General features: G+C 37.2%; 1 protein-coding gene across 1 annotated transcript in view; it reads right to left on the bottom strand.

The window, feature by feature from the left end:
• The window catches only part of CNTNAP2 (contactin associated protein 2), a 2,351,919-nt gene that overhangs the window by 1,059,147 nt on the left and 1,277,185 nt on the right, over positions 1 to 15,587 (bottom strand). Inside the window, exon 10 of the mRNA XM_058297514.2 lies at positions 3,977 to 4,148. Coding sequence (XP_058153497.1) covers positions 3,977 to 4,148 — 172 coding nt within the window. The remainder of the gene's footprint in view (positions 1 to 3,976; positions 4,149 to 15,587) is intronic.

Genomic DNA, 15,587 nt, shown 5'->3' with positions numbered 1-15,587 from the left:
CATCTTTACCATCAGCCTTCCGTATCTGAGGAGATGGTAACTTCTTCCTTCCAGTAGCTCTGAATAAATAATTTGGGTTATCCTTCATTCCTCTCTTTCTCATATAAGCCACCTTTTAAACATATTCACAATTGAACCACGTGTTACTGTGCCCTGTGCTACCACCCTGGTCTAGGCCACCAGCATCCTACAAGGACCACTATAATATCTTTCTAACTAGTCTCTTTGCTTCTCCCTTCCTCTTACAACAGCCGCTATTATCCTTTTAAAACATAAGTTGGGTCACGTCATTGCTTTGCTCAGACACCTCCAATGGCTCTCTGATTCCCTTAAAGCTAAAGTCAAACTTTTGCAGGAACCTACAAGGCCTTCATGAAATGCTCTGACCTCCTTTCCAATACTCTCATCCTTGAGCCTTGTATTGGTTTCCTAGGGCTACCATGACAAATAACCACAAATGGGGTGGCTTAAAACAGTAGAATGTTATCCTCTTATGGTGCCAGAAATAAGAAGTCTGAAATCAAAGTGGCGGCAGGGCTGGTTCCTTCTAGAGATTCTGAGGGAGAAACCATTCCATGCCACTCACCTAGCTTCTGGAGGCTGCCTGCTGTCTGTACCATTCCTTGGCTTGTAGCTGCATCACTCCCTCTCTGGCCCAGTCTTTATAGGGCCTCCTTCCCCCTGTGTATGTCTGCCTCGAGATCTCCTTCTCCTTTTAAGGATACCAGTCATTGAATTTAGGGCCCAGCCTAGTCCAGTATGATCTCATCTTAACTTGATTACATCTACAGAGACCCTATTTCCAAATAAAGTTAAATTCAACTTATTTTTTGGGGGAACACAATTTAACCCACAATATCCCTGCAAATCCGCCACCCTGGCCTCCTTGCTGTTTTTCTTGATCATGCCAGGCAATGCTTATCTCTCATCCAGGGATTCTTATTCTCCAAATAAATATCTGTGTGGTCTATTCTGTTACTTCCTTCAGGTTTTACTATAATACCATCTTTCAATGAGGTTCACTCTGGTCAACCTATTTAAACTGCAACCCAACACCTCCACTTCCCAACATGTCAGTCCTCCTTCATTTGCTCTATTTGGTTTCATAGCTCATATTTCTTCCAACCTACTGTATGATTTACTTATTTATTATATTTGTTGTTTATCATCCATCTTTCCCTCTCTCTCCCCAGAATGTGAGCTTCACAATCACAAGTATCTTTGTCTGTTTTGTTCCATGATTTTTCCTAAGTGTCTAGAAGAGTAAGCACCTAGCATCTGGTATGCACTCAGTAAATACTTACTGAATGAATATTTCTGTACCTTGGCATGATTGCTCTCACCTTGATTCAATATTGTGTTCAGAAAAAACAAGCCACATACAAATCTATTATGCACAAAGAAAAGAAAAGAAGTTTATATCATAGGGCATTTGCTGTATGACACCAGCAAAATTACTTTACAATATCTTCCCTCAACTATTTCCCTAAGTCATACTCAACAAATTATTGCAGCTGCCCCTATTATCTCCAAACATTATAAAAACTAGTGGTAGCTCTTCTGTTTTAACCCTATGTTCTCATTTATCATTTTTATATATTTTTAAATAGTGCACAAATTTGAAAAGGAAAAGTAAGAAAGAACCGGTATAGGTTTAGGGGGAGGTTAGGTAATTTGAAGATAAAGTGTTATCTTCAAAGCTTCTGTTAGTGGGGTGGGAGCTGGGGGGAGGGAATCAAACCCAGAGATGTGCTAGTGATATATTGCTAAAAAGTTATCTGATGGATCATATTTATATGAGGCCAGGCTTAAACCATCGACACTTGGAAAGACACAGATTAAGAGGCAATATCATCAACGATCTCCCGAATCATTTTAATGAGTAGAATATAGCCCTTTAAAATATATACAAAAATGCAATGCCTCAGAGCTTAAGATATTGAACTAGAAAAGTTTGTGTGAATAAAGGAATCTGGCAACTCATATATTGGTAATTAAAGTATAAGTCACTGCCCTCAAGACATACTACAAACAGAAAATCAATTTTATAATGGATTTAGGAAAATGTGGCAGAGAGTCTAAGATTATTCCTTCAAAATAGCCAATCCTCTCTGTTTTCATCTTGGAGGATAAGAAAGGTCTGCTCTTTGTTCTGTCCGCCACAGGATACTTGGTAACATGGGCAATGTGATTTACCCATTTTGGCCAGAAATTAAAATTTGCATTTCCTATTCCACGTCTTTCCTCAAGTTGTTCTCAGCAGGAAAGTCAAATTCCAGTTTTTGGATTTTTTTCATGTACGAAAGTCTCATTCATTCTCTTGGGGCTAATTTAACTCCTACTGTCTCAGTTACAGTAAAACATTAAAATCCCAATATGTCACCCATACTTATTTAGTAGCACACAATTTTAATATAATGCCCAGGAAATATCATGTTTGAAGTGAAACAGCAATATTACCATAAAATCCAGATGTTTATAAGAACTGAATGAATTAACTTGAAGATTATTGACAAATTATTTTATCACTAAAGCTACCGACATGGAAAATGGACTGTGTTAAAATATTTCAATATACTGCAGAATTATAACTACAGAGGAAAATCATCCTGTATAGAAGACAATTATTGAAATCTGTAAACAGCTTACATCAGAACAAATGATCAATCTCTCAGTTTTTTTTTTTATTGCTACTACTTGCTTTAGGGAGAAGTAATAGTTATTATCAACGGTTCAAAAATTAGGAATATATTTCTATTGAAATTGTTCACCGTTCTGTTTAGAAACTGACTAACAAGGTCACTACTTGCATATTTAAACATAGTAGAAATACACTATGCAATATCATCAAGTCTTATTATAAACATATTAAGGGTTAAAAAGTTATAGTCCATAACCACCATAAATCACAATTTACTATATTCATGAACACCATTTCATTAAGATTATATGGAAGCAAACTTACTTCATTATAGACTATTTGTAAGATTCATTATTCATCCCTGAATGACTTCTCTGAGGATCTTCTTTTAAGTGAAATAAGATTTTTACAGATTTAAGATCTACATTGTGTTGGGAAAGGCTGAGGTAGGAATGAAAACCTTATTTCAAAATTAATAAAATATATTAAAGAAATTTTGCACTTCAAAACATAAAATTAATGAAATTATTTTTTCTCACATAAGATAGAACTTACACAAAAGGTTTAAAAATAGCTTGGAAAATTATCTAAAGTCATTAGTTTAACTACAACTATAGTTAGATATAGTTTGCGTATGAACAAAGCATCTGAAAATGAAATTTTTACATATTGGAAGGAAGGGCACTTTTAAAAAGTATGTTAAGATAGTATATGCAATGATATCATAATATTGCATATAAAGATTTTGTCTTTCACATTGTGAGAAGTCAAAGTTTTTATATAAAGCTTCTCCCCAGATTTGCACACACACAAAATTAGTTTTTGTATTATTTCAATATGTATATTTTAAGAGTAGACTCAATTATTCTAAATATCCTGCTTCAAAAAATCCCCATTAGCCTACCTATGTAGTTTAATGTTTCTTTTCCTTCAGGAGGGGGATTTGGAAAGGACAATACTCAGAAGCTGAGTCATGAGCTAGAAAGAGGGAGAAGCGTCACTTCTGCTGGCAGGCATAGAAAACAAAACTAAATTTAAACTGTCAGAGTTTCTCTATAACTCAGCTGTTGCTTGCATTTACATTCACTGAGGGAGGATGATGGACTAATGTGACACTGGAGATTATTCTACCATATATATCCACAGATCCACATCCTGATATAAATGTCACTGCTAATATCACAAACATACTATAATAGGCATAACAAATGGCCCTCTCTTTACCCCTTTTAGAATGTTTTGTTTTGTTTTGTTTTTGGTGTTTCACTGGGCCACAACAAAAATATCAATTTGGAAAGTTTAGAAAATTTAAGGTAGGATGTAAAAACCGTTTACCTGTCTATGATGGCACACATGTCAATGCTGACATTAGCAAAACTTCCCGGCTTCCTTTGCGCCACCTCGTATAAATTTACAAGTTGATCATCCACTTGAATGAGTTGCATGCATCCTTGGAATGAAGGCTGAAGGAAAGTGTGACTTGAGTTATTCATCTGGTTCAGGAAACCTGTGAAACAGAAAAAAATGGGAATATTAAATCCCATGTGCTGCATGTTGTACATCTGTGTACAGCTACACTTTCTGTGGGCATTTTCCCTGACCGTAGCCATCGCCTCCAACTATTATGTTTCACTGATCCTTACTGATATCATATTTAATATAAAAGAATGAAGTTTTTGGAGAAAGCTAGGTTATCTCAGGGGAAGAAGTCAGACTTGACTCTAGGAAAAATTTTATCTCTGGGGTCTACTTCCTCTTTTCTCTTTTGACATCATTCCTCACTCTGTGGTATCTCTCTGTCCCCTGCTGCCTAAGGCTCACTGTTATGCTTCCTTACCTGAACCTGCACTCAGGGATTAGGAGTCAAACTTAACCTTTCACAACTACCCAAACACCTTCCTCTTATGCCTTCAAAATTTACGTCTATTTTCTTAGTTCCTTACAGGTCTTTTATTCAGATATCAAGAAGCTAAACTTAATATTATCAATTAAAATAGATTTTTTAGTGGATTGATATCTAACTCAATCCAAAGAGATATTTGCATGAGAAATGGTTTCTCAATTTTTAAAATTCAAGGGAGCATTATAAAGAGATAAATTTAGGCTTAAAACCACCTTGCTTTAAATATCCATCATATAGTACTTTAGGTGGTATAGGAAACATAAATGATAACAGATGAAACTAAAATTAAAAGGGAGTGAATAACAATGAAAAAAGAAAGTAGATTCTTCTGGTTCTATTAGAGAATAGAATAAACATGTACCTAGTTTGAAATTAGACAATGAGTTTTATTGCTAAATAACTTTAAAATAGCACCACCAAATCAATTACTATTATATCTTCTCAAAAGAAAAATGCATAAGTTCTTACTATGGATAGAAATTTTATAGGACATAGAGTATGATACTTCTTATTGTTTATTAAGTTTCTCCAGCTTCTATTTTTCAAATCCTTCTCCACACCAATTCTACCAATCAAGGCAAATTCAAAATGTACTAATTTGTGTGCAAATCTAAAGTTATTCACAAATTCACTGCAGTCTAATACTGTAATTGTAGAAAAAATAATTTATGTGGAATGGGTTGGGATCATTCTGCCATTAAATGAATAAAAATGAAATTTCCTTAAAAATAAAAATCGATCTTTATTCCTGATTTTTTAATGTCCTATTCTGTAAGACTAATGAGAATGGTTGAATACAGGAGAGACCTCCTTTAACTCTTATTAATGGATTATAATATTTAAAATCTAATAAATATTCAAATCCCCTTCAAGTGTTAACCACAGAGGTATATATTACTTTCTATCAACACAGTACTATATAAATATACAATTGTTACTTAACTTGACTTGAAATATCAATATAAAGCTCTATTGAAATAAGAATAAATGGTTCATTTACATGTACATGTATATACATATTTTTTTCTAAACCACTTTAAAAAAATTCTTTCATTAATTAGCCCCATCAAAAAATTACTGGTTTTAGATAAATGGTCTATTTAGATTAGTTGTATGCACACATATGGCTTTTAACCTATTTAATCAAGATAAAATTATTTGCAGTTTAATTTCTAAAATTAGTGAAAACACTCAACTGTAGCTTTATTGACTCATCTGCACAAGGCAAATATTAATTTTTAATTCTTGGGAGTCTCTAAATATCCACACTAACTTTGAAACATTTCAAAATGAGTAAGTAGATCTATTTATGAGAACAAAACTTTTACTGAGGCAAAGCAACTGCATGAGCACAGATTGCTATGGTTTGGGTATAATGAAGTTCATAAGTCAAGACAACGTTGTTTTTGGCCCTGATCAATTTTAGAATTTGAAATGGTCAATTCCCTTCATTTTTCTAGATGGAATACATTCTAGGACAAGAAAATTGTAGGATAAAATATGACATATCCATTAAAATTTTAGTATTTTTTTCTCTCCTTCCATTATCTTTAAAGTTTCCAAGAGGGACCGCATTCATCCTTGCCTCCTGTTATCTACAACTTTTTACTGTCCCCTTCCACACCAAAATATGGCTGGGTTCTGTGACCAATAGAAAACTGTATAAGTGGAGGCAGTTTGTGACTTCCAAAGTTAGGTGCCATATTGGTCTCTTAAATCACTTTTTCTATGAAAAGTCAACCATCATACCATGAGCAGCCCTGTGAGAGAGCCGGGTGATCTGTCATGCACCCATAGATAACTAATGCAGATTTTGGGATTGGGAGAGAGTTATATCAAAAAACTGAAAATGTGGCAGTGACTTAGGGACTGGGTCATGAAAATAAGTTGGACAGACCTTGAAAAACCATTAGAAAAACCTGATGCTCTTGAGGAGGTTTCAGTAAGGGTTTAAAGCAGGGACTCTTAACCAGGGGTCCACAAACCCCCAAGGGATCTATGGAAAGATTTCAGGGGGTCCATGAGCTTGAATTGAATTGAAATATCAACTTATTATCTTTATTTTCTCTGACTTCTTATGTTGAGTGTCATAAAACTATTTGCCACTACATTTTGAGAAGGGGTCTGTGGTTTTTACCTGACTGGCAAAGGGGTCCATGAAATAAAAAAAGATTAAGAACCCCTTGCTTAAAAGAAAATGAGAGGGTGTGGGAAGATGATAACCAACTAACAGGCAAAGCTGAGTGTCTCACAAAAAACAACCAAGAAAGAGGCAAAAGCCATCCAAGGGACCTGTTTTGGGGGTCAGTAGACCAGGACAGTGCTACACAACTCCCAGGAGGGTGAGGGACAGAGAACTGAAGAAGTAAAAAAAGACAAACATGAGTTACCAAGCCCCCATGGTGGCCAGGAAGGGCTTGCCTCCTCCACTGCCAAGGTATTAAGCTGGGGTAAAACCCCTGCCTCACTATAACCTACTGAGAGGGGAACAGACATATTCCTTCCTGTCAACTGTTTCAAGGGAAAATGGAGGGAGGTCAGGATGCTTTTCTTTAGTGTATTCAGCTTGCAGAGTCCTCTTTGAATCTCTCCAATCTGGAGAGTCAACACAGGAACACCAGAAATCTGAGACTGAAACACCTTCACGGAAAGGTGCATTGACTAGCTCTATCTTGCTGGCCAGTCTGGAAACTCCATGGGCAAAAACCACAATACCGGTATTCAATCTCTGGGAGAAAATCTGTGCTCCACTAGTGAGTCTCTGGCCTGATTTTGAAAACTTAAGCTGGGCAATTTTAAAGACTGAGAATAAGTTGAAGCAAATATCAAAGAAGAGCTATGGGGAAAAAATAAGCAAGAGAGAGAAATTAGCCATTAGAGTTAATACATCAATGTATTTGGATGCCTAGACATCAGCAAAAAATTACAAGCATACTAGAAAACAGAATGAGATGGCCCAGCAAAAAGAACAAGCCATATATCCTGAAGAGATACAGGGTTTAATACAATTAATCAGTTATAATCACACAACTCTCCTAAATCACTTCAAAGAACTTAAAAAATATATGACTAGAGAAATAAAGGATATTAAGAAGACAGTGGAAGACAATAAAGAACAGTTTGAAAGCCTACAAAGAAAAGTAACAGACCTTATGGGAATGAAAGACATAATGGATGAGATTCAAAATACTTAGAGGCACATAAAAGCAGATTTGAATTGCTTGAAGACAGATTTTGAAGACATGACATCTGAACTGGAAAAGATAGGAGAATAGAAAGAAAAGAGAATGGAAAAAATGGAACAGAATCTCAGGGAATGAATGACAAGGCAAAATGCCCAAATGTTCGCATTATTGATGTCCCGGGGAGAGAAGAGAATGGGAAAGGGTCAGAAAGAATACTTGAGGAAATAATGACTGACAACTTCCCAACCCTTATGGAGGACATAAATTTCAATATCCAAGAATGAAAATGCACCCCAAACAGAATAAATCCAAATAGACCTACCCCAAGACACCTATTATTCAGAATGACAAATATCAGAGATAGAGGATGCTAAGGAAAAAATGGATGAAGCAATTTGAAGTTTTTAAGTAGCCCTTCACATCTATCCAGTGAATCCTGAAATATGGAAAGAAGAACTTTTTGGGCAATAACATTCCAGGTGTAGCAGAAAGTGGCACAGAGGATTAAAAAGAGTGAACCATCAGCAGAAATAACAGATTTCTCACCAAAGTCAAATCCTGACTATGACTTTGAAAGTGATGAGATTGTTACTGTTTGTACAGCTGTTGCTGAGAAACAGAAGACAGCTTCAACAAATAAAACAATGGTTATTGTGTCTGCTTCTGGGACTGTAGAGATTGTAACTGAGAAAGAAGTTGATGCTCCAACATCAGAAGGCTCTGATTTTATCAAAGCCTGGTGAAGGAAAGTGCATAGCATGAATTATTTGAATCTATCCTTTTTGATTATTATTTAAAGTTTTGCACATAGAGACATTTATTCTGGAAAAACAGAGCAAAAGTCCTGTTTGTAAGATAAAATTTTCAGATGAAGCATATAAATCTAAATAGTAGCAATATTGTATAGTGTTTGGATTATGCTTTTATAAAACACCTTTCATAAAAAAGGAAGGATGATTCAGAGGTCAGACCTGAAAGCCCAGAGTGTAGAGCTAAGAGTCATAGAGAATCATTTCCAGAAAATGGCAGAACTGAGTCCTCATCAAGGAATTGCCAAATATGTCCTGTCTGGATTTCAGAATTGTTATGAACCAGTGACTACCTCCAATTTTTTCCCTTTTGAACCAGAGTCTAAAATTTTTACTCTATGCCTATCCTACCCTTTTTATGTTGAGTGTGTAGGTGGCAGAACACTTGTTTATTTAGTTCACAGGTTTTTAGGTTGACAGAAATGTACCTGGAGAGATGTACATGAATAAATGCATCCAAACAGATTCATTTGCATTTGGACCTTATAAGGAGTTTAATTTAGGTCTAGACTTGAATTAAATGCTCTAATTGATAAAACTTTGGGTACTTTTTTGAAGAGATGAGTGTGCATTGCATGAAGAAGAGATATGACTTATTGTGAGCCAGAGAGCAATCTCAGGTATCCAATTTTTTAGATAGCTCTAAATGATCTTCACCTCTTAGCATCCTATGCTGAATCTGACCAATGTTGGAAACAAAATACTGAAAAATTGACAATGTGCTTGTGACTTCCATGACTGAGTAATAAAAGGCATTAGAAGTTTCATCTTGGTGTCATGAATCACTTGCTCTAAAGAAACCAGCCACCATGCCATAATAACACTCAAGTAGCTCTGTGGGGAGGCTTCCATGTGGAGAGGAATTAAGGTCTGCCACCAGTAGCTAGCAACGATTTGCCAGCTATGTAAGTAAGCCGTCTTGAAAGTGGAGTCTCATTGCAACCTCATGGGAGATTTCAAGGCAAAACTGCCTACCCGAGATGCTTCTGAATTCTTGATCCATGGAAAAATGATATATAATAAGTTATTACTATGTTGAATCATTAAGTTTTGTGGTAATTTGTGATGCAGAAATAGAAAGCTAATACAGATAATAACTAGCAAATTCTGCCATTGCTTTGTTAAAAACTCATCAACAATAAGAGGCCAAAGATTAATGAATAATATAGATTTTGTTCCTGTCTTGAAACCAAAGTAACTGGCAGAATTTTGACTGTTCCTTTATAGTTAGCAATGTGTCTAATGGGTTGGATCTCTGATACTGAAATTCCTTTTGCTCTAACTCCTTTTGGTGGCAAGCTTTAGTTCCTCTCCACATGGTAGCCTCTTCACAGGGCTACTTCAGTGTCCTCATGGCATGATATCTGGCTTCTTCAGAGCAAGTGATTCAAGAGATCAAGTCGAAAGGTCTAATGCCATTTATTACTCAGTATTAGCTATCATACACATATTGTCACCCATTATACATATATAATTTTAATTCAAATACTAGTGTATTATTGTTGAAATACTTTCAGTGGCTACTCCAAAGCTCAGGATTCAACCTACTTGGTAGATTCATGGTAATATTGTTTGAAGACATGAATTTGCTGTCATTTTGAGGATCAGAACTGAAGAAATATAAAATGGAAAGAAAATAAGGGAATTAATATTGTCAGGTAAGTATAAAGGTGATATAGAACAGAGGTAAAACTTTTGTATGTTTTTATTTGGAGTTGTAAATTTATACTACGGATTTGGACTGAAAAAGAAATTGTGATATTTATACTTGGGTAGTGTTACTGGGTTCTACAATCTGGTGATGTGTTATAACATCCCCAATGAAACATCCCATTAGTCTCAAAAACACCTCACTATCAGTAAAGAGGGAAACCTTCCCTCTTTACAGGGTCATTGTAATCATATCACTTTACAGATATGTTTACAGTTTCTCTTTCAAGACTTATCACATAAAAACATACCTGTTTTTTTTAAATATATTTTTTATTTATTTTTAAAAGATACTTATATTACATAAAACATTACATAAAAATTATAAGGGATTACCATATGCTCCACTTCCCAGACCTCCCACTTTCCCCCCCATTAACAACTTCTTTCAGTAGTGTGATACATTCATTGAAATTGATGAACATAGTTTGGAGCATTGCCACTAAGCATGGATTATAGTGTACATTGTCATTTACATTCTCTCCCACTCAATTCTGTAGGTTATGGCAGGATATATAATGGCCTAGATCTGGCATTGCAATGTCATTCAGGACAATTCCAAGTCTTGAAAATGCCCCCAAATTACACAACTTTTTCCCTCTTCTTGACTTCAGCACATCCAGTGGCCAATGTCTCCACATCAATAATATAATTTCTTCCATTGCTAAAATCACAGTGTCTATAGTACAATACCAGTAAGTCTACTCTAGTCCATATTGTATTCCCCAATCCTGAGGATTCTGGAAGGGTGATGCCCACTCCACCTCTAATTGAGAGGGGGCTTTGATTCTGTGTGGCTGATAGATGGAACTCTCTTCCTTGCATTTGTAGACTCTCTCTTCTCCTTGGTGTGATGGTCGTCCATCCTCACCTCCTTGTTAGTTGTCTTGGGTGAGTCCAATGCTGGTGAGTAGGTGTTGCAACTCCACTGAGGCTCAGGGCCCAGCTGTCATGTGGACAGCCCAGAGATTCAAGTCTCTTGGACATACATCTTCCAACTCCAGACCAACTATACGTTCAAATAAAAGGGACAGAACAGGCATGTATAGAGAACTCACATCTGAGTTAAACTCTGTCACACTAGGAAGCACAAACTCCAAAGTAAGGCCACTGGGAAGGCAGCAAACTCCAGAGTTATCTTCCATAACTGTAGGATCTGGGAGTCTCCAGATCCCTCAGGAGCCCCACTCTTTGGGGTAGTATCACTTTGGCAGTCTATGAGATCCTGCTGAGATGTGCATAAGCATTACATCTCTGATGACCTCCTGACTCATTTTGAAGTCTCTTAGCCATAAAAACTCATTTGTCTTTACCTTTTCCACCTTTTATTCAAGGTCTTTTTCCAATTGCATCACCAGCTGGTGCTTGGTAGTAATCCCTCAGTGCCAGGGAGGCTCATCCCTGGAAGCCATGTCCTACACTGCAGGGAAGGCATTGCATTTATATGCTGAGGTTGGCTTAGAGAGTGGCCACATTGAGCAAAATGGGGGTTCTCAGGAGGTAACTCACAAGCACCCTACAACACTAGACTAAGTTGTAATTTCAAGAGCAAAGGTCCATAAACACAGTCATCAATATTAAGGGCCCATCAACGGACTATCCTTCTTCACTAGTCATTGCTCCTGTACTTGGGGGATTGTTGCTATTCCATTGGAGAATGTGGCAGAGCACCCCAGGATGGGAATTCACTATTTTTTTGGTAGTTGTGTAAATCTCTACCCACTGTGGCAATACCCCATGAACATTTGACCATGTTTATATACCTTATACATATGCTCAGGTGAACTTCCTCCCATGTATCCCCCATCATTGACACTCCACACCAATGATCCTCCCCTGACAAAGTTGTAACCCTTATGTGATCCAAAACTTCTTAAAAAATGGAGCCAAGAATATCACCAAATACAGTTAGCAGGAAAATGAAATAATGATAGGTTTAAACATAAGAAATAAAATACATAATAATTTAGAAAAACTAAATCTAAATAAAGTAAAAAAATTGGGATATTAAAAAACAATGAAAAATATTTAAAAATTTTTTTTTGTATTTTACCTTTCATCACTGTAGTATCTGTTGTCCTGTATGTACAGTGGCCATTTCTTCCATTTCTTCCCCAGTGTCTTACTATTTTTCATGTTGTCTTCAAAGAAGTTTTAGGTCACAGTAAAGTTACATACAGACTATAGGGGACTCCCATATACTCATCATCCTCCCCCATTCCCTCCTTCCCATATTAACAAACTTTTAAAATGTGGATAGTACATTTGTTACAACTAACGTACAAATATCGAAACATAGCTACTAACCATGGTCAATGGTTTACATTATGGTTTACATTATTTTTTCTTCTTTATTTTCTTTTAAATGTTACATTCAAAAAATATGAGGTCCCCATATATCCCCCACGCCACCCACCCCACCCCTCCCACATCAACAACCTCTTCCATCATTGCAGCACACCCACTGCACCTGGCAAATACATTCTGGACCACTGCTGCACCACACAGACAGTGGTCCACATTGTAGTCCACACTTTCTCCCAGTCCACCCAGTGGGCCACAACAGGACACACAACATCCAGCATCTGTCCCTGCAGCACCACCTAGGACAATTCCAAATCCTGAAAATGCCCCCTCACCATATCTCTTCTTCCCTCTCCTGACCATCAGCAGCTACTGTGGCCACCCTCTCCACATCACTACTACAATTTTTTCCCTTAATAACCACAATAGTTTCCCAGCAGAACACCAGTAAGTCCACTCTAATCCATAATCTATTCCTCCATCTTGTGGACCTGGGATGGCTATGTCCAGTCCCCCTCTACATCAAGAGGGGGTTTAGATTCCACATGGATGTTGGATGCAATTCTCCTGCTTGCAGCTGTAGGCACTCTTGACTCCCTGGTGTGATGGTTGACCCTCTTCACCTCCCTATCAGCTGGCCAGGGTAAGTCTAAGAAACCAGAGGGTAGGAGCTACAAGTCTGCTGAGGCCCAGGGCCTAGCCATCACATGGACATTTCAGAGATTCAGGTTTTCTGAGTATACACCAACCCAAATGCCAACCACAGGTCCAGTAAAAGTAACAGAAGAGGCATGTGTAGAAAGGTTATATCTGATGGTTTAAATTTTAGACCTCATGCCTTTATAAATTTTTGAAGAAATTTAACATGGCCTGTACCCATCATTGCAAGATCATGCAGAACACTTCCATTGCCCCCTAAATTATTCTTCCCTTTCCCTCCCCTCATGGCCCACAGCGGCCACCAGGCTTCACTCCTTGAAGGACAAGATTCATAAATACTTACAACAACATTGAGGCCTTGAAACACTAGTCTGTCCTCCCCTACTTTGAACTGCCCATGATCTCGAGAGACACCCTCCCCTCTGTCTGAGAACATATTGGGCTTCCCCAGGATGGGAGTCGAATTCTTTCCCACTCATTATGTGGGTCTCCTGACACACACTGATAAAACACCATATGACAAAATAATCACTCACACATTCTCTAGAAGACTGCCCCAGGTGCACCCTGTCCCAAATGCCCCCTCATCCAACACCCTAAACCAGTAACCCTTCCTCGTCATATTGCCAAAAGAACTTTCTCAGCATTGTAATTTCAACCACATACCTGCCAATTCCCAGTGTTCACCTGCTCCCACCCCCAACCCTACTCCCAGTTCCATGGAGAGTCCAACCCATCCTCCCCACCATACCCCACTGTAAAGCTTGCACTGCCCAACCCAATAGTATCCCTACACCCATGTCAGTTGATTCCACTCAATATTTTATATTCTTGCTGACAAAGAAAACATATGCATTTCCAAGGTTTTAAAATTTTAATCCAGAATTACATTGGTAAAAAACATGCTGATATTTGTTTTGATATTAAGATGCCAATCTAATTTATTGTAAGCTATGATGTTAACCTTATCAGATAGAAAAAGCAAACAGTAAGCAATACCCATGAAAATTTTACATTTCTAAAATCATGTAAATACACCATTTTTCTATGTCCTCTTATTTTAAAGTAGGGAATTTTGAGAGGTCAAAGAGAGTCATGTAAAATTCTAATAGGATGATTAAAAATGTAGGGTCTTCTTTTCTATTACAGTCTTGAAATATTATACAAAGTGTTTAGTACACTCAATTGTTTTACCTAATCTGCTAATGTTTTTCAGTACATAGACACAGATATAGAAATAAATATTGATGGAGCTGTGCTTGTGGTTGTGAGGATACATTCAAAATATGACAGAGGAGCAGTTTTATACAGGAAACAAAGAGCAAACTTTTCTCCTATTCTTGGTTTGTACTAACCAACTCTCTACCTAGAAAAAGGAAGATTCTGTTTCAAAGAATTTAGATTCCTACTAATAATAGAAGTTAAAGTTTTTGTCATAGGAAATTCAGATTTGTATCATTTCTGGAACAAACAAAAATCAGGATCTACTGCTTCCTGTGGATGTTGACTACTGCTCTTTATCATCTTAATGCATGGCCTTACATTATAATGCGTGGCCTGAAGGGCTTCCAAAAGTGCCTCGACCCCCTCTCTCTCTACACACACATACATATTTTCTTAAAATTTTCCTGAATAATTCAGTCAAAATGCCATTGAGCAAAGGCAGGAAGACAGCAGGGGTCCAAGCAAGAAGTAGGTTTGAGTGGGACAGGAAGGGACTCCAGTGGTGTCTGGGGTCTGCTTCTTAAAGACATCTAAGCCCAACACCTGCCCAGCGTGTTTGGGAGATTGGCCACACTACAGATTGACTGAGCAAATAAATAAACATAATGAGGATAGTGGCAGCCAGGCTATTATTGATGGAGAAAATGGGTACAAATAAGGAAAACAGGAAAGCTAGAATGAATCCTGTGTGTCTGGATTTGAATTCAATCTATCAGTGTGAACTTATGTTTTTCAGTACCTAGACACAGATATAGAAATAAATATTGATGGAACTGTGTGTGTGCTCAATATCAGATGGTTTCTACAATCCACAGAAGATAGTATGGATGTAAGGACACCCCAGAAGAAATAGGTGTAACAACTTACACAACTCTCCACTGAATAGAACCAGCTGTGAGAAATGGTTATGGAAAGTATGAGCCTGGAACATCTTATTTCACCAGAAAGTAAGCAAGTGCTGGAGAACGATGGGTCCACATCAAAATGAAGCAGGAGTCATGCTAAAGTGAATTCTATGGCCCAAATCAGGGATACGTCAAGTATAAAATAAATACTTTGGTCATCAAAAAGATTTTGAATATTAGAGGAAAAAAGACAGAATGAGAGAAGGACTGAGTGAATGAATGAGAGGAAGAAAGTTACAGATCATG

This window comes from Dasypus novemcinctus, chromosome 5, assembly GCF_030445035.2.
Source record: "Dasypus novemcinctus isolate mDasNov1 chromosome 5, mDasNov1.1.hap2, whole genome shotgun sequence".
Classification (NCBI taxonomy): Eukaryota; Metazoa; Chordata; class Mammalia; order Cingulata; family Dasypodidae; genus Dasypus; species Dasypus novemcinctus.
This window is presented reverse-complemented; position numbering and strand designations above follow the sequence as displayed.